This window comes from Mustela putorius, unplaced genomic scaffold (genome assembly GCF_011764305.1).
Source record: "Mustela putorius furo isolate JIRA1106 unplaced genomic scaffold, ASM1176430v1.1 tig00000224_pilon_pilon_pilon, whole genome shotgun sequence".
In the NCBI taxonomy this organism is placed as follows: domain Eukaryota; kingdom Metazoa; phylum Chordata; class Mammalia; order Carnivora; family Mustelidae; genus Mustela; species Mustela putorius.
In genome coordinates this window covers 1,046,563-1,073,390 of record NW_025421321.1, presented here as the reverse complement: position 1 = coordinate 1,073,390, position 26,828 = coordinate 1,046,563, and the positions used below count along the sequence as shown (strand labels likewise).

Sequence of the window (26,828 nt, the reverse complement as noted above, 5' to 3'; positions counted from 1 at the left end):
CAATAGCTACATTATGGAAATAGCTCCAGTATATACTGTCTGATGAATGGATAAAGAAGATGTGAGATACACACATACATACACACAATGAAATATTACGTGGTCATAAAAAAGAATGAAATCTTGCCATCAGCAATGACATGGATGGAGCTACAGGGCATACTGCTAAGCAAAATAGAGAAAGACAAATACCATATGATTTCACTCATATGTGGAATTTCAGAAACAAAACAAATAAGCATAGGGAAATAAAGATAGAGAGAGACAAACCTAGAGAGTACAGAGAACAAATTGATGGCTACCAGAGGGGAGGTGGGTGGGAGGATGGATAAACCAGGTAAAGGGAATTAAGGTCTACATTTATCATGATGAGCACTGTGTGATATATCAAGTGCTGAATTACTATATGTGCACTGAAACTAGTATTACACTGGATGCTAAATGAAATTTAAATAAAAACTTAAAAAAATATTACCATTGGGGGAAACTGGTCAAAGGATTTGAAGGATTTCTCTATATTTCTTACAACTACGGGAGTTGCAATTATCAATAACAATATCAATTTAAAAAAGAATTTAAAAACCCAAGAATGATACATCCTAGCTTGTGTGCCTCCTCCTTAATAATTCATCCAAAAGGCAGCTGCATGGCTCAGTCAGTTAAGTGTCTGCCTTCAGCTCAGGTCATGATCCTGGGGTTCTGGGATAAAGTCCCACATTCGGCTCCCTGCTCAGCAAACACTCTGCTTCTCCCTCTGCCCCTGACCCCACTCATTTGCACGCTTTCTTTCTCTCTTTCAATCTCTGCCTCACCAAAATAAATAAATATATAATCATCCAAAAGCCAGCAATTGAGACCAAGTATGAAAGGCATCTGTGCAGTGAAAAGAAGGGCCATACCTACCCCAATGTTCATAGCAGCAATGGCCACAATCACCAAACTGTGGAAAGAGCCAAGATGCCCTTCAACAGACGAATGGATACAGAGGATATGGTTCATATACACAATGGGATATTATGCCTCCATCAGAAAGGATGAATACCCAACTTTTGTATCAACATGGACAGATCTGGAGGAGATCATGCTGAGTGAAGTAAGTCAAGCAGAGAGAGTCAATTATCATATGGTTTCACTTGTTTGTGGAACATAAGGAATAACATGGAAGACATGGGGAGAAGTAAAGGAAAAGTGAATTGACAGAAATCAGAGGGGGAGACGAGTCATGAGAGACTGTGGATTATGAGAAACAAACTGAGGGTATTGGAGAGGAGGGAGGAGGAGGGGGTTAGGTGAACCTGGTGGTGGGTATTATGGAGGGCACATATTGCATGGAGTACTGGGTGTGGTGTATAATCAATGAATCTTGGAACACTAAAAAAATTAAAAAATAAATTTAAAAAAAAGGCAACTGTGTATGGGGGTAAAGAGAGGACCAGTGTGGGGTTAGTGCTGAAACATATTGGGAAGGGTATTTATGCGTGGGTTAAGGGGAGACTGATCAATAATAAGTGGATCTTCAAAAATAGAAACTGGCTTCTCACTGCTAGGATATGGTTCCTAGGATAGGATATCCTCTTCTCACTGCTAGATAGGAGTTACAAATATGGAAAGGGAGAAACTAGGCTCATCCCTATGATATTAGATGGGAATTGCATATATGGGATTTGAATTCATGATTTTCAGAAGAAAGATATATATAAATAAATACTCATGAAACCATATGCATGTGAGTGTGTATGTAAATAAGAACATACATACTCCTTAGTTCTAGCCATTAATTGTGCCTGGAAGTAGTGACACCCCAGGAGCAGTGGGCACTCCTGATGCCTGGATCTTGGTCTCCATACACCATTCTAAAATAATGGTGACTGGGGGCTCCTTGTGGGAAGTAGCTGATTACAGGCTGAGGCAGGGGAAGTATTAGACCTGGAATATCTGGGGATACCAGAAAGTAAGGAGTGCTCAAAATATGACCAGGATCTGTCTGGAGGACCCAGAAACTACTATGAGGGACTCCCATTGGCCAACTCCAGGACAATCTGAACACAAAAATAAATACTGATGGTAATGCTTTATAATGCATTGAATTAAACAGGAACCTAAGATGGTAATATAATGATGGGAATGAGTAAATAAGCCAAAAGGAAAGAAAGCTCTTCCTTATACTAGAATACCAATAAGATTAGTTACCAAGAGAGTAGTTACCAACTGACCACCATCACAGCAAGAAACAAAGGATGCTAAAATAAGGGGATGAGAGTTTGATGGGAAACAGGGTATTTACATAATATCAAAGCATCTACCCATACAACACTCACCAATTATAAAGGAAAAAGTAAGTTTACCATGGAGAAGCCCAGTCAACACCACCCAACCAGGAATCAAAGCTGAACTCACTAGGAGAGGGACAAATCATGCTGAAGAGGCATAATCTAAAGGGAACATCATATAACCCAAACTGAGGGCCTTCCTAGAAAAGAACTGCTTATAATCTCTGAAAGTGCCCTAGTCCTAAAGGACCAAGGACTGACGGAGGGAGCCCCATGATTCTGAAGGTAAGGGGACAGCTGGCAAAGCTCAGAGAGATGGGGGCTCTGGTGGCACTTCTGCACCCATGTTAACATCCCGACTTTGAGCCAGGGAAGGGGCGGATGGGCTGGCAACTCTCAGATCTTCCAGAAAAAATTTCTTTCCTTCCTTTTTGAAAATCTGAAATTACTTCAAACTAATGATGTTCGTGTCATGTGGGTATCAACACCTGACCTGTTTGTTGAGTTCTTCCACTTCAGAGCAGCTCTTTTCCTGGTTTCTCTTTAAAACCTCGATTTCCTTCCTGTTGAAGAAACAAAATGTATAGTGTCACTGAGCAGCCAGGTTCTTTTGTCCCAGTCATTGCCCCTGAACAGTGGGGGCTCCGGGATTGCAGCCACAGAACAGACTCTCACGCTTGCTCCTGGGACCCCCAAGCCACCACCCTGCCACTGTTCTCCACCACTGCCACTGCCCACCCAGTCAGGACCCCGACCCTGGGAACCAGAGGAATACTGTCACTACTGCAGGAACACAGTAAGAACCTCCATGGCATTTCTCGGTCACACAAAGTAAGATCTCATTAGCAAAATGTGACTCTTCACACCCGGCGGCACAGGCAGGACTAAAACAGCCTAGTATCTGTTGGTGTCTCTTGTAAATGTAAAACTTCCTGGCAGCAAATAAGGGAAATAATGGTTTCCTTCCTTCCTTCCTTCCTTCCTTCCTTCCTTCCTTCCTTCCTTCCTTCCTCCCTTCCTTCTTTCTTTCTTGAAGATGTTATTTACTTATTTGAGATAGAGCATGAGCACTAGCAGGGGGAGGGGCAGAGGGAGAGGGAGATGCAGACTCCCTGCTGAGCAGGGAGACCAACTTGGGGCTTGATCCTGGGCTCCTGGGACCATGACCTGGGATGAAGGTAGATGCTTAACCGGCTGAGCCACCCAGGGATCCAAGGAAACAATGGTTTCTATAGGGAGAAAAAACTTCTAGATTTCAGACTTGCTATAATCTAATAGCAATCACTTGTGGGCCACCTGCTCTGGATGATACTTTAATAATCTTTAATGTCATTGGGGAAAAAAAGGTCAAACTGTCCTTGGATAAGACTATGGCAAGGAAAGCAGAAAGCCACTCTCCTTCCACACACAGGTGTCTAGACACTCAACAGGCTGAGCCACCCATGCGTCTGAACACTTCCCACTTTCCCCAGCAACACCTTCAAAGCTCATTGTACAAAGGGCAAAGCATGTTGCAAACTGGAATCCAGGCAGAACCACGGAGCCAAGGCCCTTACCTCTGAGCATCATTTGTCCTTTCTGCTGCTTCGAGCTCTTGCTGAATCCTTCCCAGCTCATTTTTCAACAATTCATTTTCTTCAGAAAGCCTATCCAACTCAATTCTGCATGAAAAATTACCATGCTTGATAAGCATGGGGACCCCAGGAGCTGGCCGCAATCCATAGTTTACATGCATATGTTCTTGCAGGGGGAAGTCATGGTGGACCCTGCATCATCCCTGGATGGCACAGAGCACACTGTTCCTTTTCCTTTATACACTGCTAACCTGCTATGGTTTGCATCTCCCAAGCAATAAGCTACAGAAAATAAAACTTTCTCAGCTCAACAACTCATCAATGTATTCACCACCTCGGCTCTGTTTACTTCATGTTACAGTTGACCTGTTACCACATCTTACAACCATTAGCTAAAATGAGTGAGCACATGTTAGTATCAATGCACAATGCTGGCTGCGGGTCCTTAGGTTACTGCAAGGATGGTCATCCCCCCGCACCAGAGAACTCTAGCATGAAGCTAAGGAACAAAAGGATCAGAAGACCAAAACACATTCTCCTCTTTAGAGAGCACTACCTGCATCATACACTCTGAGGTCAGCATGAGGGAGAAGACTGGGGAGATGCTCACATGGTGCAAGATGGATCCCTCAATGGGAAAAAGCAAGCATGAGTAATTACTACATGAACCAAGTCTGCCTGGAGCCACCTTTGCTTTCTAGTAACTTAGAGATCGCCACTTGGGTAACACCACTGACATATGACAGATAAGCAATTTACCAGAAAAGATCACAAATGAGGCAGCTTAAAACCCATATTTGCTGCCCAAGAAATTTATTCTTTTTTTTTTTAACTTTATTTACTTGAGAGAGAGAGTGTGCACATGCAAGGGGAGGGGGAGAGGGAGAAGCAGACTCCTCACTAAGCGCAGAGCCTGACATGGGGCTTGATCCCAGGACCCTGAGATCATGACCTGAGCTGAAGGCAGACATTTAACTGACTAAGCCACTCAGGTACCCCACCCCCAACCACACACAGCAATTTACTCTTAATAGATGCTGGTCTGACATTTGTCTCCCCCCACCCCCATAGGTCCCTATCTGGCATTATCTTCTAATTTTTTCAATTTAAAAATACTCAAAGCCTCATGGTCTTATTATATTTATTTAATGTAATATGCTTATAATACCAAGTGTTAAGTATCTCTTTCATACCCATAAATGGGACTTTATTTTATCTCATGAGGAACTAAAGAGAAAAAGAGAAAGGAAAGTCACTGGAATTTTTAAAGCAGAAAATGGTTTAAAGCAGAGCAGTGAAACAAATGAGGTCTATGTTTGGAAACTGCCACTCTGGCTCCAGGTTAGAAGACAAATTGATTCACGGCAGCTGTGTGTGTTGAGGTTGGGGTTCTACTTCCAGCTTCCTGGACCTCAGATAAGCCAATGGTTGTCCCATCCCATCCCCCTCACCACACCAAGCATCTAGAGCTATGTGAGGCTGATCATGCAAAGGGATTATTGTCCTCAAAGAAGGTAATGGAAACCTCCAAGGACCCCCTAATAAAACAAAAATCTCGAAGCTAAAACCCCAGCTGTGAGTATTGAGCCACACAAAGATAGGGTTACCCTGAGGCCAATGCCTATGTCAGCACTGTCATCAGCAGCATGGAAAAACCAGACTGTGGACGCCTACTAAGCCAGTGCCCTAGAGGAAGTTAAAGTGGTCCCAGATTAGCAGGCTCCCAATTCTCAGCAAAAGCAACATCCGCCCTTTCTTCAGAAAGCATCCTCTACTACAGTTCTGGAGATTCCCAGAGATTAACGTCACATAAACCTGAGTTCACAATCAAAGATCACCACATCAGAAAAGCACCTCTGAGGGGCAGCAGAAGCAAAACAGCAGATTAGATCTCATGGGAACCTTGGATATTAGATTTATCAGACACTAAGTATAAAATTATAAAATGTTTACATAATAAAAATGGAAATGAAAAAATAAGAAGGCAGTAAGAAAATATCAAAAATGATCAGACCGGGGCGCCTGGGTGGCTCAGTGGGTTAAAGCCTCTGCCTTAGGCTCAGGTCATGGTCCCAGGGTCCTGGGATCGAGCCCTACATCGGGCTCTCTTCTCCGCAGGGAACCTGCTTCCTCCTCTCTCTCTCTCTCTCTCTGCCTACCTGTGATCTCTTTCTGTCAAACAAATACATAAAAAGATCTTAAAAAAAAAAAAAAAACTAATGATGAAAAAAAAAAAAAAAGATCAGACCAAACAGGACAAAAATTGGCTTTTGGAAATGGAAAAAATAAGGCAATGTCAAAATAAAACCTCACTGAATAAGTTAAATGGGAGATTTAGACAGCTGAAGGAAGAATTACTGATCTGGAACACAGAGATAGGGGAAGAAAGTACCCAGAATGTGACAAGAGAGAAAAGAAGAAAAAAGACATGGAAGGGAAGAAATGGAGGAAAATTGAAAAGATCTAACAACATACATCTAATTGTAGAGTGAGAGAAGACGCAATGTTTCAAAAAATAATGGCTGAGAAATTTTCATTAGACACAATTTCAGTGGTACAATGTTTTTCTTTTATTTATTTTTTAAGATTTTATTTATTTATTTGACAGAGAGAGAGATCACTAGTAGACAGAGAGGCAGGCAGAGAGAGAGAGAGAAGCAGGTTCCCTGCTGAGCAAAGAGCCCTATGTGGGACTCGAACCCAGGACCCTGAGATCATGACCTGAGCCGAAGGCAGCGGCTTAACCCACTGAGCCACCCAGGCGCCCGGGTACAATGTTTTTCTAAGCGGGATGAGTAGAAAGAAAACCACATCCCTGCCCTATGACATGACAATTCCATTCTTAGGCACAACCCAATATAAATGCTCCAAAAGACATAGATAAGAACTTTTTTAGCAGTACTCTTTGTGCTGACCGAAACTAAACACTATTCACATGCCCATTCACAAGTGAATGAGTAAACTGTGGTACATTCACACAACAGAACAATCCACAGCAACGAACCATATGAATGAACTACAATTATAGCTCCTAGATCATCCTGGTGGGCCCAATGTAATCACAGCATCCTGAAACGTGGAAGAGGGAGGGAAGAGCATGGGTGTCAGAGTGATGTGATATCAGGTGGACCTGACCGGTCATCACTGGCTTTAATGATGGAAGGGAGCCAGAAACAAGGAATGCGAGCGGCCCACAGAGGCTGAAAACACGAGAATAGTGATTCTCTTCTAGAGCCACCAGGAAGGAAGGCAACCCAGCCAATATCTTAATCTTAGTCCAGTCATAACCATTTCAGATTTCTGAGCTCCAAAACTTAAAAATCATAAACTGTGTTGTTTTAAGCCATTAACTTAGTAATAGTGGTAATTAGTTACAGCATCAGTAGGAAACTAATACACACACAGCGCAACAACTAGATAGAGTAGACTACCCAATGTCAACAGTGGAATCTTTTTTTTTTTAAGATTTATTTGAGAGAGAGAGAGCATGCTTGTGAGTGGGGGGAGCGGCAAAGAGGGAGACAGAATCCTTAGCCAGGCACGGCATTCTAACCCAGGACCCTGAGATCATGATCTGTGCCAAAAACAAAAGTTGGACACTCAACCAACTGAGCCACCCAACCAAACATTTAAAGAAGAACATGCTAATCTTTCTCAAATTATAGACCACTACTGATGCTAAAATCCTCACAAAATACTAGCAATTATCATCATTTAATAGAGTTTCTGGTTGGAATGATGAGAAAGTTTTGGAAGTAGAAAGTGGTGACAGTTACACATGGCACATGTTTAATGCCACTAAATTATGTGGTTAAAATGGTCAATTTTATATTATGTGTACATTGCCATGATTTTTAAAAAAGTCAGTATCCATTGACAGAAAAACTAATTTAAGAAGACTGATATACTTAAAGGATATTAAAGAGAAATGATAACTAAGCGCATACCATGATCCTTGCTTAGATCTGGGGTAGGTGGACAAACTACAAAGAACACACTGAAACAATTGACAAAAAGTGGAAGTGGAGTGCATATTGAAAATAGCAGTGTGTTCGAATTAAACTTCCTACATGTGCTAACAATACTGTGCGTATGCAAGAGAACTTCTTGTTCTTACAAAGTAACATGCTGGCTGGGCACCTGGGTGGCTCAGTTGGTTAAGCGGCTGCCTTTGGCTCAGGTCACAATCCCAGAGTCCTGGGATCAAGCCCCACATTGGGCTCCCTGCTCAGCAGAGAGCCTGCCTGCTCTTCCTCTGCCTGCTGCGCTGCCTACTTGTGGTCTCTCTCTATCTCTCTAATAAGTAAATAAAATCTTTAGGAAAAAAATAACATATTGAAATATTTAGCAGTAAAGTATCATAATGTCTATAATTATCTCCAATGATTCAAAAAGAATTTAAAAAGGGTGTGTGTGGAACTGTGTATGCAGCAAAATAACAATAGTAACCGTGGATGAATTCAGCCATGTGGGCCTTCAGACCACTTCTGCTCTCTAAGCTACTAGCAGAGAGTCTGTCATGGTCTAAATCTGGCCATGTCACTCTCTGTACTTTGCTTTCTCCTTGATAAAGGCCCAAATCTCCATAAAGGCCTTTAAGATCCTGCAGGTATGAGCTCTGCTAGCCAAGGTGCCTACGGCTAGTGTGGGTTTGGAAGGCAGCTATGCTCATCACTACCCCACCAACACCGGCTCTGGTGTGGGTTTGGAAGGTGGTCCCATGTGTTTCCTTACAAGTGGCCACAAGGCCAATATACTGGGAGTTGTGGCCAGGGGTTGGTCCACTGACTGGTGCTAGGGACAAACCTGCCCTCCACAGAGCAGGGGCTGGGGGACCTAGCTTGGGGGTGAGGGATGCCAGTGGGCTCCAGAGGCACCTGCATGCTGCTGAGCACAGTGGACTCCTGCAGGCAGCGCGTCTTGTGTGAACTGGCCTCTCAAGGGCCCTGGAGACAAGTGTTCCTCTCTCCTTGTGGGATACTTCCCCTAAAGACACAGCTCCTTGGCTTCTCCTTCCTCTGGGGGGCTCCTTCCTCAACTCTCCACCTACCTCACTCCACAGGAGACACCACAGGCTCCTCAATGTAACTGAATGCTGCCCTCCTCTTTTCTTCGTCAGTGACATTTCCGGGGAGTCCTCCAACTGTTCTGGGGCCCACTTCCAACTTCCCTGCGAAAATCCCATCCTCCTGTAACACATCGCCTTGGCCCCCACACTCCTGTAAGGTGACTTCCTGCACCTCTGATACTATCACTCCGGCCCCCAGCAACTGTCACTTCTTGCCTGGACAGCTGCAGTAACCGCCTCCTCCTGCCCTCTACCCACCTCCTTCTACACACCTACCCTACAACCCCTGCAATCCAGTCTTCTTTCCCTGGCTAACAAAGAGCACGTTTCCATAGCTGCCCGCCTCAGGGCAGCCTCCCAAAAGCCCTCCTCATGCCCGCAAGAGCTGGCTCCCACCCACATTCCCTTCTGCACAGCCATCTCTTTGCTCCCCAAAGTCCTCTACCCTGGACAAAGTCCACTCCTTCCCCAGGTCCTCCTCCACCTTCCCAGACCTGAACAACTCTCCTCCCAGAAAACTGCCAGCTTGAATTTGGGCTGGTCATTTCTATATATTTTCTTAGGCTTTCACTATTTGTGTACATGTCCCTGGGAAATGTACACGGTCTCGGCAACACGGCCTTTAAGTTTCCTCATACTTGAAACATAGCAGCACGTTTCTCCCTGACACAGAGACACACAGGAAGCACGGCACCTCCCCCACAGACCCAAGGCTGTAAACCTGTCTTGCAGCCTGCTGTGATCCCTAGCTGTGCCCCACACAGAAGATGCTCCATTAGCACTGTCAAGGGGTAAAGACCCTCCTGAGACTACAACTGTGACTTTAGTTGTGGGGTCAACAGGCTTAAGGTGCTGGGCTGCTTCTGTGCATGCCTGGGTCCTGCCACAGACTCATGCCCAGAACAGGTGCCCATGGTGTGTCCGCGGGGTCTAAGACCAGCCTCTGGGTGTCAGGGACTTGCTGTGGAACACCCAGGATAGTAAGTGTGTGTTCTACATTCATTTCGTGCTCCAGGCCCTCTGGCAGAGGGCACCCTCTGCATTCCATGGGTGATGAAATTGAGAAGACAAGGTGCTCTGTGGTTTAGAGACACCCACGTAAGAATTAGCAAGGACATCAAGTAATGGTATCTCCAGGAGGTGAGGAGACCTTGTGCCTAGGAGGCTTCTAGCTATGCTAATGTTTTGTCTCAAGCTCAGTGGTGCCTTGATATTTCTTCCTTTTGGTTTCATGTCAATCCCACATAATCTTTTTTCTCCCCATGGTCACCCAGATAGCAGGAGCTGATGCCTGAGCTGGACTGCAGGTCTCACCACACACCCATGATCATGCTCCAAGATAGGCCTGGGTCTGCTGGGAGCTGGCATCACCTACTTGACAAGTGAAACAATACCTCACGGAGCCTCCATCTCCACAGGAAGTGGGCCCCACACAGGTGTGCTGTGCAGGGGTCATGGGATCAAGTGACACTGCACACTGAGCACAGACCATATCACATGGCTGTGCCTGGCATGCCAGTACCCATAACAACTCCCAGGGAAACCCTCCATCTCCAGAGTAGCCAGAAAAATATCTAAGGCCATGTGCCACAGCATCTGGAAAAGCCTAGTCTCTAGAATTCCGGGCTTCTGAGAAAGAGCATGTATCAGCCTAAGTCCCGCAGGGAACCATGGGAAGGAGGGCCTGGATGCATTCTCTGAACTTGGCCCACAGACCAACATCTCCAGGCAACCTCCCCAGCTGGAGGCTTCCCTGAAGGTATCAACTGCAGCAGCATCCTGAACCCCCGGGGCACTCATGCCCCAGCCCAAGCCTCTCAGGAGGTGTCTGGGCTGGACGGCTTTGTCTGTTGCCCCACTCACAAAGCTCAGGAACTTGCAGTTCAAGGACAGTGCCTGGAGCATATGCTGGTGGGGCAATGTGGTGGGTCCTGCTCAAAGTGAGCAGAAAGAGGGCTCAGGTGACCTAGGACTGAAGCGGGGCTCCAGGCAAAGTCTTTGTCCTTGTGAGACTAGCAAGGACTTCCTAAGGATAAGAGCAGGGGACATCAGTGGAGCTGCCCAGAAAGGCCCAGCTCTGCCCTCACCCACTCACTGGGCATGTTGTGACCTCTGGGATGCCTGGGGTCAGGGCCAGGCTTATGACCCCTGCACAGGCACAGTGGTTACAAAATTCCCTTCAGCAGCTGTGCCATGGCCCATGCAGTGGAGCGGGAGGTGAGTGGTTAGAGGGTGTAGCCTGACATTCTACGAATGGGTAGAAACCACACCTGTTGCTCTTTCTCAAATCTGCTTCTTTCTCAAGAGCCCAGACGACATCTTCCAGCTGCAGAAGTTTGGTTTTCATGTCATCCTTCTCTCTCTCCAGGGCCATGTTGGCCTCCTCCTCCTGCAGGGCCTTGAGCTGCTCCTTCCCAGCCACCTGGGGACCAATGACGTGAGGCTGGGGTAGCGAGTGCCCTCCTTGGCCTTGTCCCTGCTGTGCTGCAGCCCCTGCTCCAGGCTGCTCTCCCCAGGCTGGCCCTGCTCCTTCATAGCCTGCCCTTGGCCCCCACTCAGATGCCTAGCTCGCTCTAGAACAGCCAGTGACCTCTGTCTCTCCTCTGCCCACTGCAGGGGGGTGAGCTGGTAAGGCATCTCCTCCTGTTCCACAGAGCAGCTCCTGTGCTTCTATCTGGCTTCAGACCAGCTGAGCTGCCGGCAGGAGGCACTGGCTCCCCCAGAACTGCTCTCCTGTCCACCCCACATAAGTACACCTGTGCCAACCACTCAGGGGGAGCAGAAGCCAGCTCTTTGGCAGTGAGCACATGCTGACCATCCTCTCTGAGGCCAAAGCTCTCCAAAGGCCCTCCATGGGCCAGGGCTGGGCTCTGCCCAGCATTCACATGGCACAGGAGCTGACCTGGCACATCTCTGCCCCTGGTTTGCCCACTGGCCACACCCATCACCAGGTTCTAGCCAGGCCAGGGGCTGCCCCCTCCTGCCTGCAGAAAGGGGTGTGGGGCCACCTGTCCCCTCCTGCTCGCGATCTGCCACCGCTGACCAATCCCACAAGCAGGCCCACACTATGTCTGTTTCCCATACGATTTTTCCATTTACTTCCTCCAGGCGAGCTCCAGCCTCTCCTCCTCCAGGGCGAAGGGCTTGCAAAGCTCTCCCTGTTCCCTGCCTGTCAGCTCCTGCAGCTTCAGCAGCTGACTTCTCCAATGTGGGTACATCTCCTTCCCCCTGCCCTGCCTCTGCTCCTCCTGGTCACCTCATGGACTTGCAGCAGGGGGCTCAGTAGCACCTCTTCCTTCTCCTGCAGAGGCTGCAGCACTAAGAGCTTACAGTGGGCAGCCTGCTGGGCTTGCATCCTTGAGAGCTCGTAGTTCCACACAACTTCAGCCTCTTTCCTACAGAAACAGAGCATGTCACAGGTACTGTGGGCAGAACTCCAGGCCCAGTCCTACCCCTGGGTTGGAAAGGCCTCCTTACAGGCTCCTCTTGTCCTGACTGCAGACCTCCTCTGCCTGCTCTTCCCCTCACCCCCCATGCACCCTAGTGCTCCGTCCATGCCCTGGGACCTTCCGTGGAGGGTCTATGGGAGGATATGCCCTCAGTGGGGTTGGGTTCTACATTTAGAAGCTGACACAAAACCATTAACATATATAACTGTTCACGTGTAAGCTGATTATAACTAAATAGGATAAAAACTCAGAATCTGAGTCATGTAGGCCACATGTCCAGAGTTCAGTAGCCATGCACGGCTGGTGGCTGCCATCAAGGACAGAGAAGACACAGGACATGTCCCCCATCACAGGAAGTACGAAGAACAGTGCTGGTCTAAAACTTTAGTGAGATGTGTGTATCTCGCCTACAGTTAAAGCTTCTTTTGAAAAGTCGGTTCAGTTGCTGGGCACCAGGCCTTCATGGCCCTGGGAGAGTGGAGTCCCAGCCAAGGTGAGGGCACTAAGGACATGTTCGCTGTTCCTGGCTGGCGTCAGCCTGAGAACAGGACATGTGGCCAGATGTGGCTCTAGCTCCAGCCCAGGGAGGGACTGTGAGCAGCAAGCAGGTCCTCCAAATGACTGGCGCAGGCTGGTGGAAGGGGCTACCCTACACAGGCCCATCTGCTACCAGTGGGGGCACAGCTCTAGGGCTTAAGAGAAAATAAAGCTCAAAGGAAGCACATGATTTAAAAAATGACCTTCATCATCCTGTAGGAGAGTGACTGTTTCCATTGGCACCTGAGGGCCTGGTGGCCCTCCACTGGTGTCATCCGACTGCAGGGAGGAAGAAGCACCCACAGACTTGGGGGGTGGTCTGGTTCTTTCATAGCATGTCCAATGTACTCAGGCTACCTCCAATCACTGAGCCAAAGGGGAGAGCATACCCACCCACATTGGAGGGCATGGTCTCTACATAAAGGCTGTCAAAATCCTGCAAGCAGGGGGTGACTGAGGCCACATGCACTCAGCTCCAGCACTGAACTGCATCGAGCCCTGCACAGCCCCTCCGTGAGGAGCATGGTGCAGTGGACACCTCCACTATGAAACATCTACTCAGCACTGGGTCAACATATCCTGGGTGTGGTCATCCCCTCCTGAGCTAGGTGGGTCCTAGGCACCCCTCAGGACTGACTAGCGCCATGGCTAAAATCACCAGTCACTCACTCTACCAAGTCAGACCCACTCAATAAGGAATGGACACATGGGTAAGTCTCATATAACTGTGACACTGTTGGACACAAGATGCCATATTCCAGTTTTCCAAATAAACCTTTCCTCTCCTTTTCTCATAACTTCTGGTCTTTCCAAGAAACTCGCTAACCCAAATTACTTGTCTTTCCCATTGTTTTAGGGGTTTTAGAACGTGTATCCATCTGCTCATGTCCTATAATACCATGTCCTAGAAAATGAGATACTAAAGGAAGAATGAGATACTAAAGAATTATTAGAATTATTAGAATGAGATCCTAAAGGAACAACCATCTTTTCAAAGAACATTCCTTTTCAAAGGAAGAACCTTTCCAAGTGTGAGGCAAAATTCTACAAGGAATTTTAACTCCTAGGCTCTAGTTAGCACATATTTTTAATACAAAGGGACAATGCCTACCTTGTGACCTCTTCTTTCTTTCTATTTTATTTTATTCATTTATTATTTAGAGAGCAGGGGAGGGGAGTGCCTGTGAATGCGGGGAGCGGAAGAAAGAGAGGAAGACAGAGAATCTCAAGCAGATAGCACTGAGCATGCAGCCTGATGAGGGGCTCAGTTGTGCCTGCCTAAGAGCACGACCTGAGCTGAAACCAAGAGTCTAACACTTAACTGACTGAACCACCCATGTACTTCTGACCTGTTCTTTCAATGCTCACCTAACTGCCCCAAGAAAAAGCACCCCTTTAGAAGGCACTAAGATTCTGAGCAGGCTGCTTGACGAAATTTCAAGTCTGGATTCTTGGCAAGCACCACTAGATGTAAGATCCTGAAAGGATGCAGCACCTGACCTGATTCGTGGCAACTCAGTCCGATGCCTCTGGTGTTGCTCCTGCTCCAGCAGGTCCTGCTCTTGGGCCAGCAGCCCAGCTGGGCCAGACAGCGCCTGCATGCAGCACTGCCCCAAGTCCGCCCTCTCCGGCAGAGGGCCGCGGGTCACCTGCTGGAGCTGGTCCTGCAGGCCTCGGATGAGCTCCTGAGACTTCCTAAGCAGCACCTCCAGGTCAGCCCTACGGCACTCCAGCATGTGGATCTCAAGCCTGAAGGACTGCTGCATCTCCTCCCTCTCCTTCATGAAGTCCCTTCTCATCGCTTCCATTTCCCTTTCGTAGGAATTGACCTGAAAAGAGAAATGGGAGCAGTGCTGATCAGGAGTCCTGAAAATGACTTACTGGACAACACAACACAGAAATACCAGACCTCTAGGCATGACACCCAGAGAATCGTGGCCCAGACCCAAAGAAGTACACAGGCCTGTGAAAGGAAAGAGCAGCGCTAAGGTCAGTGGAGCCTCTCCTGGTGCTCGCTTCGGGCACTGTTGTCTTCCATAACCTTCACAAGGGTCTCAGGAGGCAGGTCCAGCAGATGGGTAACAGAGGCTAGGATCATGCTGGGCCAGATGCCTGGCCCGGCCATTTGGAGGGCAGACAGTGGGACAACTGAGAGAACTGCGGATCCTTCCTGAGACCAGTGCATGGCTCTGAACATCCTCTGGCCCCCAGGGTGTGACTACTGCAGGAATGTCTAGCTAATGCATCCAGAGAGCCCAGAGGCACAAGCCCAGGACAGGCAATCGCATCTTGCTGCTACTCTTATGCCTGATAACAAATCGTGGAAACAAGTCATAGAGATGTCCCTCAGTAAAACCCCACCACCAGTCTGCTAATGGATCAGAGGACAAGCTCATCTAAGAAGACAGACTCAGCCATGGTCCTGGCCACAAGGCCACAGAGTACCCCACAAAGGGTCACATCAGCTTAGAACACAGATGGAAGCTGTAATTTCCTGATGGCAGTGTGGGCGGGGAGGTCTGGTCTCAGGGTGACCCCCGTGATACTCGGGGACCCATAACCCCATTCCCTCCCTTTACTGGTCATTCTTCTTCTCCTGCCACCTTCCAAAGAAGGTGTGAGGCAGAATGTTCATTTTATTTACATTTCCCCACAATCTCCTGTCCCCGAACAGGCTTCCTAAGGGGCACAGGATCTAGGGCGCACGTGTGCACATGGAAACATGCACACACAAGTGAAGCTTTCCAGCATGTGTCACAAGGCTCCTGTGTGTCCCTGTGGCCACCCTTACCCGCCCTGACCTTGGTCTCCAGCTGGATCTTGAGGTCTTGGCAGTGTTCCTTCACCTGCTCCACCATTATCTCCGTTTCTAAACTCACTGGAATGGAGTCACCAACAAATGAAATGCCTGCAAACAAGGAGATGTTCCCATTTCCACCCTGCCAAGGATGCCTAGGGCTGTTCCCAGCCCTCCGATCTGACATTTTGGCTGGCACTGAGTATTCAGCCCAGTCTTCTTCCACCATGCCCCCTACCATGCACAACCTTCCATGGGCCCTTTCTGCAAGAGGAATGTGGTGCTGGCAGAGAAAGCTGACCCTGGTGGGTTTCCACAAGCAATGTTGAGTTCTCAAGGTAGCAGCTCTTTAGAAATCAGCATTCCGAGTCTTTGCCAGAACACACACTACTCAAAGATATAAACAGGAGGCTCCCTGCAAGATCTGTCAGGCCCTTAGATTCCCTAAAAGATGCCGTGCATGGTACGTTTACTGCTCCCTGAATTCTCTTCCCCGATGACGCCAGGTGCACAGAGGAACTGGGAAGACCGAGCAATGGCGACGTGGCTATGCACTTTTCTTGGAGGCTTAATGTTACTTACTATTACATGATAATAACATGGCTTTTCAACAAATATGTTGGGCATAATAAATACTCATGAGCCAAAGTTCTGGCAGATCACATGAAAGGGGACATGAGCGACCCCTTGCTCCTGAGGATTCTCCTCACTGACAATATCAGATGTTCTTGCTCATGTTGCAAGGCGCCCGTGGAACCACAAGCACCGCCCCCACCCCGGGGCACCAGGGACTCCTTCCTGGTGCTACTGAGTAACATGCCAAAGGGCTGACTCAGAATGTGAGTTTTGGCCACTGCTCCGGTTTTGCGTTGGTCCGAGGCTGGGAAAGTGAAGGGAGATGACACACCCCTTAACAATTTGCCATGAAAAAACTTATAGAATGAGGGTCTTGGGGTCTAGAGAAGTCAGGATAAGCACCTTGGTAAAGAAGGCAGCCCCTGACTTGTAAGCTGGATCTGCCACCTGGTTCTGGCCAAGTAGGTCCAGGTGAATGGGCTGCTGGCAGGAGTGGCTCCAGCTGGAAGCAGTAATGGTATGGCTTCCATGATCCACACAACCCTTCTACCAAAACTCTCCTGTGGCAGCAGAGCCCTCTTCCTTTGAAGGGGCTGAAAGAACTTCTGTGTTCAGAGGGAGGGCGGTGGGGGGCAAAAGGGAATAGAAAGGGCTCTGGTTGGGGGAGTCAGTGGCTAGGGCTGCCTTCTGATGCCCCAGTCGAAGGTCTTTTGGACAAGGGCCACCCAAGGTACAGGTCCCTAGCTCTGTTGCTCCCTGGGATCTGGCTGGTAGCTCTGGACAAGCATGCCATGCTCTGTGCATCCCACACTCCTCCATTGACAAGGAGTGCCCCTCAAACATGGCGCACTGGGCCTCTTGGTACTTAGAGCTTGTCCCAAACTGCACAGGCTGAAGAGTTAAGGAGCGTGAAGCTCTGGTCTTTGTCAGGTAACTCCTTCGGTGTCAGTGCTGTGCACAGGAGGACGGAGCCGGGCCTTCTGGGGTGCCACAGCTGCACCCCACCTCGACACTTTCCATACGATCCAGGGAGTAAATGTCAGCCCTCTCTGTTGCAGTCCACATGAGGCCTCTGTGAATATAAGGAGTCTCTGACACATTTTACGTATTTACCTTCCCTCTCTGAGAGTTGTCACAGACCCAACACCAGACGTCATGCTCTGAGCCATCAGGCTCTGAGCGGGGCTGGGACACCATCACCCTGCTCACTCCAGCCTCCCCTCTCCTCCCTTGCCTAGATGACTATGTCCGACACATCCCCATGACCGAAGAGGCCCACTAGGACATGCCTGTCCTGAGGTCACTACCAGGTTATCATAAACTTCATCATTCCACCCAAACTGAAAAACCCTTACCCTCCTCACTCCTCTACCTCCCTTTGTCGGGGGCGCTGTGGGTACTGTCCCTGGCCTTGGGTTACAGGCCCTTCTCCCACATGTGGCCACTCAAAGGACACATGATCCCTCGGAAGCCTGACAGGCTGGGCAGCTGGCCCCCCACTCCTGCAGAGTCCTCTTGGACCCGGGGGAAGCCCGTGCAGTGGGGGAAGATAGACACCCACTGCCACCAGCCTCTGGTCTCCCACAGCAGGAGCACACTACCCATCACCTCCCAGGACTGGCATCCTACCTGCTGGTCCGTGTCCAGAGAGGAGCCATTCCTCTGGCTGCGCATGGGGCTGGCTATGCCAGCTTGGGGGCAACCGTGCCTGCAGGCCTTCCAGTGCAGCCTGCAGCTCATCATTGCGGTCCTGCAGGTCCTGTAGGGCAGAGCCAGACAACCCCTGCAGCCAGAGCAGCCGCCTGAGGAGCGGCGAGGAGCGGAGCAGTGTGAAGCCCGCCTGCCAAGAGAGCAGCCAAGTGCCAGGCACTGACTGCCAGCACACAACACTTCAGCGGCCCTCCTGCCTCCTAAGTGAGCCAAACAAAAGCAGGCGCCACCTCTCAACCTTCTAGGACCCTGTACGACTTTTGAGCACTCCATATACAGGAGGGGTTCAGACAAAAAAAAAAAAAAAAAAAAAAGAGTGGAGTGGAAACTGAGAAGTGTAGAAAACACAGAGAACTGTAAGAGCTGAAACACCAGGGATGTTGTGACGTGGGTGTGAGACAGCAGGGTCCCAGGATGTGTCCAGGGATTCTTTCCTCTGCTGCTGTTGAATCTGGGAAGTGTTCTTTCTACAGTTACTGAGCCAAGAGGATACCAGGTGCTTCAGACCAAGGGCCACAGAGCCAAGATGATCATACCAAACAGAAAGGATGGGGTTTGGGTGAGCACGCACACTGGGGGAAGTGGAGGGATTGGGGAGGGTCATGAACGCTTCAGAGGAAGGGTCACATTTGCAACCAGTGTAATTCGGTCCACACATGAAAGAAACATCTCAACAAGTACACCTGGTTACCTGTTTTTCAAATGGTTAGAAAGGGTACAGTTAATAGTCACTTTCTCAGACAGTACCACAGCCAGCACACCATAGCTGTTTGTGTTGCCGTGTCCACTCATGACTCTGGGTCTGTGTCCTCCTTCTCTGGAAGCCTAGCAGGCTTGTGATTGCCCCATGGCAAAAGTGATGGCAAAAGTGATGCCCCATCTTCCAAGGGTGCAGCTTTTAACTAGCTTCTCCTTTGGGGATATTCCCTCGGGGAAGCCCAAGCTAGCTAAAGGCCACATGGAGAGGACTTGGGGCCCAGCCCCTGGCACATCCACAAGGCTCCATATCCCTCACTGGGTTTTTAATCTTATTTAAGTTTCCTCTCCAGGAGGCTCTCACTGAATAAACCTCATCTTCCCAAAACTGTTCCTGAAGGCCAGCGCCTGGCCTGTGACTGCATCTCCCCTGGAGAAGGAGCCTCTCAGTGGCAGTTCTAGGTGGTGGGAGAAGGGACAGGCTCTGCACAGATCTTATCAGAAGCACTTCACAGAGGGTCATTGTACCTCATTCAGAATCTCCTAGACAAATATGCAAGTTTCCCCATGGAGGAAGTAGTTCTGTCTGGGGGAGGGAGGGGAAGGGCAGGGCAGAAAGTTAGAGCTTTGGGACAAGTGTGCAAAGCAGAGCAAGCACCCCCTGGTTCCTGACATAGCCTGTGGTCACTACTGCTCCAGCCCTGGGATGTCTAAGAAAGCAGCACTCACCACATAGGCCACCGAGCATCTTAGGTGTGGTGAGTGTGAATGGAAGTGTGCTGCAGCCTAAAATCTACACCGAATTTTGAAGACTGGATTCTAAAAGAAGGATTTAATGGTAACATTGTAGATATACTGAATTAAATAAAATATTAAAATTGATGTCACCTATTACTTTTTACATTTTCTTAATGTGCCTATCGGAAAACTTAAAATTATATGTGTACCTTGTATTGGAAATTTTGAAAATACACACACATCCCAGAAATTCAGCAATTCCAGAAAGCAGATTCTCTTATGTGCTATGCTGGGGATAGACATCTCTGTTCTGAGGACACAGCAGGGAGCATGGCCACCTCTAACTGATGAGGGTGACATGCACCAGCCTGGGCACCAGCCATGGGCCCCAACTCTACACAAGGGGTGTCTGGTGGGGCTGGGGAGCCAGGCACCTAATTCCACAGGGACTGACATTTACTTGGGGTGCCTATTGGTGCCAAAGGTGCAACTACACCAGCCAGGAATGGCAACAAGCCCATTGCCAGAATCCTGCAGTACTAAGGGTCTGAGGGGAGGGTGGGACTTCAACAGCAGCACTGGGAAGCATTGGAGAAGAACCGAGGGTGCCAGCAGGCTGGTTGGCGCTATAAGCGAGGCCTAGGTAAGCACACACATAATGGGGGGGATGAAAAACCACCCAGGGATGGGCAATGGTGGGGACCTCGGTCAGGGCTGGTGTGCGTCTCAGTCCACTTCTGCTGCTATAACAAAATACCACAGGCAGGGATTATCAAGAACAGAAATTTAGTTCTCGTAGTTCCGGAGGTTAGAGTCCATGATCAAGGTGCTGACAGATTTAAGGTCTGGTGAGGGCCTCCCAGTTCATAGATGGCCATCTTTTCCTGTGTCCTTACATGGTGGAACAGATGGCAGAGCTCTCTGGGATCCCTTATATAAGGGATATTCTCTATATCCCTTATATAAAGCACTAATACATTTCACCTAATCATCTCCTAAAGACTCAGTACCTCCTAAGCCCATCACTCTGCAGGAATAGGCTGCAACATATGAATTTGGGGACACACAAGCATTCCATGGGTAACAGTGTGGAAATACAGAGAAGGAAAATCTACATTTGGGGTTTCTGATCAAGAACATGCTCCCAGGGGCGCCTGGGTGGCTCAGTGGATTAAGCCGCTGCCTTCGGCTCAGGTCATGATCTCAGTGTCCTGGGATCGAGCCCCGCATCGGGCTCTTTGCTCAGCGGGAGCCTGCTTCTCTCTCTCTCTCTGCCTGACTCTCCGCCTACTTGTGATTTCTCTCTCTGTCAAAATAAATAATAAATAAAAAAAAAAAATCTTTAAAAAAAAAAAAAAAAAAAAAAAAGAACATGCTCCCAAGTGTCCACCCAATGCAACAGCAGAAACATGAAACAACAGAGCACTCTGATCAACACTTAACACTCCCCTTTAACAAAGGCAGCCTCACTGAGAAAATGGAGACTCAGAGTTGAAGGAAATGACAAGAAGCTGAAATGATAGTTAAGTAGGAAGAAGATTCGGCAACAAGGGAAAGCATGGTTTCCTTGCCAACAAATATCCTGGTCACAAAGTTCAGGGAAACACTAAGCAGTGATTTTGGAAAGGCTGGGTGATGCCCTGTGGGGAAGACTGAAAGTCTCCACATCTGGAGACTGACTGTAATGCTCTAGCAGCAAAAACAGCAGAGTAGCAGGACTCCTCTGGCTCATGGGAGAATTCCAAGGGTCAACTTATAAGTGTGGAGTTGGGTGCTGGGCTTGGGAAATCATCCTTTGGCAACCATCATGGTAAAGACTGAAGCAGAGACTAAATCTAGGGAAAATTCTGATGAAGAGCAGGATGTTTATGTGGTCTTTATGTGTCTCCCCACTGACTGCTCATTTAGTTGCATGGGAGAAAAAAAAACAGTAATTATACAGTAGAAAAATTAGGCAACACCTTGACCAGGTGATCAAAACTTAACATCACCGATGCCCCTCCACTGAGAACACATAATCTCAATTTAATCCAAAGGAAATATCAGAAAAACACAAAGTAAGAATATTTTAAAATATCACTTTAAAAATACCCATGTCAGAGACAAAAGCTGGAGGAAAGCCCTGTAGACTGGATGTGCTCTCTCCCCAACCCAATTCCAGGTTATCTTCACACCCAAGGTGAAGGTTTTGAAGGCGGGACCTTTCATCGGGTCCTGAGGGTGGAGCCTCATGAAGCAGATCAGTGCCCTCCTTTAGAGACCCTAGAGTTCCCTTGAAGGCAGCTTTCTGTCTGTGCCAGGAAAAGGGCTATCACCAGACACCCGGCTGGCTGAGCCCCCCACCTCCACCCCCAGGGCTCAGGAAATTTCTAGCAAAAGCTTCTGCCTAACTGTTCATCTTACGTTTTAGGAACTAAACTCCTCAAGCCTTCTGCCTAGCTGTCAATCTCACCTTTTAAAGACAAACTAACAAACTGCTAGAAAGGAAAAAGCATTTGAAGAGGCTGGACTACAGATGAAGCAGAAAGTGCCAGAAGTGACCCACAGTTCCCTCAGCCTCATTATAATGTGAAAATCCCCTCTGAATATTAAAAGGAGCCTGCTTTCCCTTGTTCCCTGGGTTTTAATGACTCCCTGCAATCTCCCTGTCAGTACAAATAGAGTGATCTCATGAGGCAGCTCCACTGGGGTAGTCTCTGTAACTCACCACTTGGGGCTGAGAACTGTGGGAACGGAATCTCTTGTTTATAAGCCCCCCAGCCTGTGTCATCTTTGTTAGAGCAGCCTGAATGGCCTGAAATGGAATGTTTCATGACAACCAAAGGCAGCATGTAACCATCTGTGGGATCCGGTACTACAGGGGAAAGGTCTAAAGGACACTGTTAGATTAACTGACAAAACAGAAATATGACCAGTAGGTTAAGATATTGTACCAGCGGGAATCAGAAAGTTACTAAGTGCGCCACAGTTAGGTGGAATGGGAAGCTGGGTCTTCAGGAAGAAAAGCCCAGACTTCTGGCTTTGGCACATTTCTGTGGTGTAAGTAACTCCCACCAGAGCTGATTTCAAGCTTTCCAAAGTTTAACAAGAAGCTGCCAAAACTCATGAACTCTTAACAATCAAGTCTGGGGCATCTGCACACCCCTCTGCAAGGTAGTAGGACTAAGCCCGGTCAGAAAAGTGCACCAACCTGCTGAAGGGTAGAGTGGCCCCATGGTGCATGTCAGTCCCTCCCAGATGTTCAGAAAATCCCTGTGTATGCACATCCACACAGAGCAAGCAAGTATACAATGTGCACACAGAGTAAGATGTAAACAACAGGGGAATGTGGGTAAAGGGTATCCAGGTGCCCTTGCCACTGTTTCTACTTTTGTAACTTCATGTATTAGAAATTATTTTCCAATAAAAAGGTTCTTTTTTAATGCTCTAAATGTAAGTTTGAAACAGCAAAAATAGTCAAAGAATGGAAAGACCAATTTCTAAATAAATAAACTAAGACTAACATGTACTATATTTATGATGTTTCAAAAAGTCAAATTTCAAGAATCAGAAGTGAAATGAGTAACAGTTCTTTGAGTAACAGAGTCCTGTGAGAGAAAAATGGGGTTTATGCCTGTTAGAAAGATCCAGGGCACTAAAGTAGCATATTAGTTGAGTTAGTTACAGGCTCTAAATCAAGGCAACAAGCTTAAAAGGAGGGAGGAAACATGACATGTCACTACACCCCAACCATCAGGACACACCCCAACCCCAATCCAGCACACCCCCAGGGGAGGGTCAGGAAGAGGGTGCCACAGCTGACCACACAGAGGAATTTCCGGAAGGGCACCCTAGTATTCCGGGTTGAGAGTGGAGGAAAGAGCACAGGGCAGAAAGCAGTAGGTTATATCACACTCCTGAACAGCACACATGCTCACCTTTATCCTCTGGTGTTGCCAAAGCAACATGCAGCAGGAACAAAGTCAATTCTGACTTTACTTTGGAGGGAAATCATTAAGAAGTGAATTGGTAATAGACCCTTAAGATCACAGAATAATGTTTTAGATGTTGGGATCCTGGGTAATTTTAAGAGTGTCACAGGGTGGTGGTATGTTTCAGCACCAATGACACTGTTCATCACCTCTGCCCTGCTCTGTGGTGTCTCTAACTGAACAGATGGCCCCCCGAGGTGTGGCTACCTGCATGGTGCCTTCAGAACTGGTGCCAGTCTCGCACCCTTGGCCCGCCACATGGGGCTGAGCACGGGCACTGTGTAGGCAAGTTGGGTCCCCCCTCTTTATGGAACACAAGACTTGGGGGCCCCATCTATAGAACACAGGCTGAGATCGGAGGCTCCACCTGCTCTGCACATGCAAGGATGCTCCTGCCAAGACATGCTGGACTACCCTTCATGTGGAGGCCAGGAATGTGGCCCACCGTGAATGACAAGACGTGCATACCACCATCCAGATCTAAACCAGTCAGACCCTGGTGACCTGTACCACCCACCCATCCCGTGAGTTCCACACCCGCTCTTAGCAGGCATGGCTAAGGAGGGCTATGTGGCCTTCTGGCACCAGGAGGTCTCTAGAGGGCCAAGCTCTTAGTACCTTCCCCAGCACCATCACTCTTGCTGCAAAGTGGGCTGGGCAGGGGGAGGGGGTGTGGGGCAGGGGTGCATGAGGGCTCCATGCACCAAAGACAAGAGCAATGGCCCCAGTACAAGACAAAGGCAATGTGATGGCTCAAGGTGGCAAAGGGGGCTGGGCGGGGCACGTACCCGGCACTTGCACTCATACTCCTTTAGGACCTCCGCGAACCGCTCCTCCTGGGCCAGGAGCTCTGTGCTCTGTGGTTCCAGCTAAAAGTCAGACCCACACAGGAATATGGCAGACAGGAACTTAGGCCAGGTAGAATGTGTGTTATCACCCTCTCATGCTCCTCCCACTAGGCTCAGCATCTCTAGGTACAATCTTCCATCCCTCTTCCTCCTCCCTCCTCTTTTTTAAAAGACCTCAAGGCAAAAGGAGGCTCTGAGTTCATGGAAGGTGGTCCTACTCCCAGCTGGAGTCTGGGGTGCATTCCTGCCTCAGATGCCTGGGACACCCCCATGCAGCACCTCTCCCACCCTCCTTTACTTAAAGTGACGGGCAGGGCCAGAGGGAGACATCTCATGATGGGCATGGAGCTCTCCTCTGTGTCCCTCACCACTGAGAACCCATCATGAGGGTCTGTGCAGATGGCACTGTCATTAAATGTCCAGCAGGCATAGCGTCGCTAGGGTGTACCAGTACCCTGACACTGGCACAAAAAGGAAGAACACAGAAGGAGAGTTGCCCTGTTGCTTTTCTCTCCATTCTAGAATTGTAGTGGGAAATAACTGAATTCACTCACCTATGTATTCTTTTTCAAGTCCCTGACACTTTCTACCCAGAACCCAGAAACTCAGAATCAGCAAAGGGACTTGCCTTGTCCTTCAACACAAAGTCCATGTCATTCTGAAGTTTCAAGACCAGCTTCTCTGATTCCAAAAGCTTTTCCACAACTTCAATAATCTCCTTCTGTAATCGACTGTTTTCCTATAAGACACAAGCCAGCAGTTTGCTGGACTTTGGGAGTGGAGGACAGAGCTGTGGGCAGCCTGTCTCCCCTCTGCATCAGGGACTTTTCCCTCAGCAGCGCTCACAATCATGAAAGAAACCTGAAAATGCAGCATGACTGGTGCTCACTGCCTTGGCACCTGCAGTGGAGGCTGTGCTGGGGACCAGCACCACAGAGGCCCTCACCAGTGCCTGTCGCTTTCCCCACTGCCCCTTCTTTTCATGCCCTGAATGTTCAAGGAGGCTATGAGTAACACAAGAAGAGGCTGGGGGGCAATCCTTTCTGAGCTGTTGTCTGAAAGAGGGATTGGAAATGGCACCCTCACAGCTCAGATGTCCCCTGGGGGAAGAAGGCAGTGACCATAGACACAGGGAACCAGTGAGAAGAGCAGTAAGGACACAGTTCAGGCAAGGACACAGCTTTTCCCCCAGGGAGACAGAGACCAGGCAGATGTGGAAAGAATCTGCCGTCTCTGAGTTAGGAGAGGAAGACAGGAGCCCAGGAGGGACCAGGAGACATGGGGCCAGAGGACAGCTCAGGGGATAGAACCAAATGTATGGTGGGTATGGGTCATGGGACATTTACCAAAGCTCAGAAAACCCATTTGCTTCAAGCTACACACCAGGACTCCAGCAGGGTAAGCTTTAGGTTTTGGGTTTTTGCTGATCCCATAGACACTCTGGTCTCGGGGTGGGGAGGGCATGCAGCAAAGCTGGCTGTGGCTGCTGAACCTCTCTGACCACTGTCACCCTGAGCCAGAGCAGAAAGTAAGAGCTCTACAGGTCCCCCATGACCAGAGAGAAGGAAGAGGCAATGCCTCTTGTGGAAAAGCCAGGACCCTATTGCTTTGGCTGAGAAGTGTGTTCTCTCTGGTCACAGCTGATGCTCCTCAGTTAGCAATCCCAGGCATTTCCCTACCATGGAAATGTGAACTTAAGATTCCTAGGAGGCCGGGCGCCTGGGTGGCTCAGTGGGTTAAGCCGCTGCCTTCGGCTCAGGTCATGATCTCAGGGTCCTGGGATTGAGTCCCGCATCAGGCTCTCTGCTCAGCAGGGAGCCTGCTTCCTTCTCTCTCTCTCTGCCTGCCTCTCAGTGTACTTGTAATTTCTCTCTGTCAAATAAATAAATAAAATCTTTAAAAAAAGAAATAAAGATTCCTCGGAGGTTTCCAGTTCCTGACTAGGAAAATGTGGGGAATGGGAGGATGAACTTTCAGGTGACCTCCTTTTTGTCGTTCAGGGCAGGATGACCTAGCAAAACACTGCTCCCCATCTACCTTCAGGGCCAGGGTCAGCTTCTCCCGGAGGCTGGCCTCCTCGGCCCGCAGGCGCTCCAGGTCCTTCTCCAGCATGGCCCTCTGCTTGCAGGTCTGCTCCCAGAACAGCTCACGTTCCCTCTCCACCTCGGATCGCAGGAGGCTCAGCCTTTCCCGGTACCCCTGCTCCAGATGTCTGCAAAACACACCCAGTCATGTGTCAATATGTCATGTTGATTCCCAAGGAGACCCCTAGACCCATAATGACCCCCTCCTCTTGGGGGACATCCCCTGGGCAACTTGGTCTTTCTTCCCTGGAAACTTCCTGCCTGTAGCACTTGGCCACACTGTCTGGGACTCAATTGTTCCTGCTTGACAGATGGGGTCACTGGACCTTGGCTAAACTGCACATGCTGTAAGGGCAGGGGCCCTCCTTTAAAGCCCCCCTACCCTGGGCCTGATGGTGGATGCACCCCTACACTCTCCAGGACTAGGAAGGTGACAAGGGAGGCCAGCAGGTCCCTGGAGCCTCTGGAGAAAGCTAGCCAGTGCTCTTTCTGGGTAGACCTCTCTGATGC

At 48.8% G+C, this 26,828-nt stretch overlaps 1 protein-coding gene across 7 annotated transcripts in view; it reads right to left on the bottom strand.

Moving 5' to 3' along the window:
- Positions 1 to 26,828, bottom strand: part of NINL (ninein like) — a 156,430-nt gene that overhangs the window by 21,418 nt on the left and 108,184 nt on the right. For 3 of the 7 annotated variants that reach the window (XM_045077584.1, XM_045077582.1, XM_045077586.1), the window contains 9 exons: positions 26,272 to 26,446; positions 24,863 to 24,973; positions 24,175 to 24,255; positions 17,901 to 18,030; positions 15,700 to 15,806; positions 14,399 to 14,727; positions 12,169 to 12,307; positions 11,183 to 11,334; positions 2,764 to 2,833 (listed from right to left, as the gene is read on the bottom strand). In XM_045077584.1, coding sequence (XP_044933519.1) covers positions 2,764 to 2,833; positions 11,183 to 11,334; positions 12,169 to 12,307; positions 14,399 to 14,727; positions 15,700 to 15,806; positions 17,901 to 18,030; positions 24,175 to 24,255; positions 24,863 to 24,973; positions 26,272 to 26,446 — 1,294 coding nt within the window. Of the gene's footprint in view, positions 1 to 2,763; positions 2,834 to 3,826; positions 3,932 to 11,182; positions 11,335 to 12,168; positions 12,308 to 14,398; positions 14,728 to 15,699; positions 15,807 to 17,900; positions 18,031 to 24,174; positions 24,256 to 24,862; positions 24,974 to 26,271; positions 26,447 to 26,828 lie in introns of all 7 variants that reach the window. The other 4 variants (XM_045077581.1, XM_004781242.3, XM_045077583.1 and 1 more) reach the window with 4 other exon arrangements.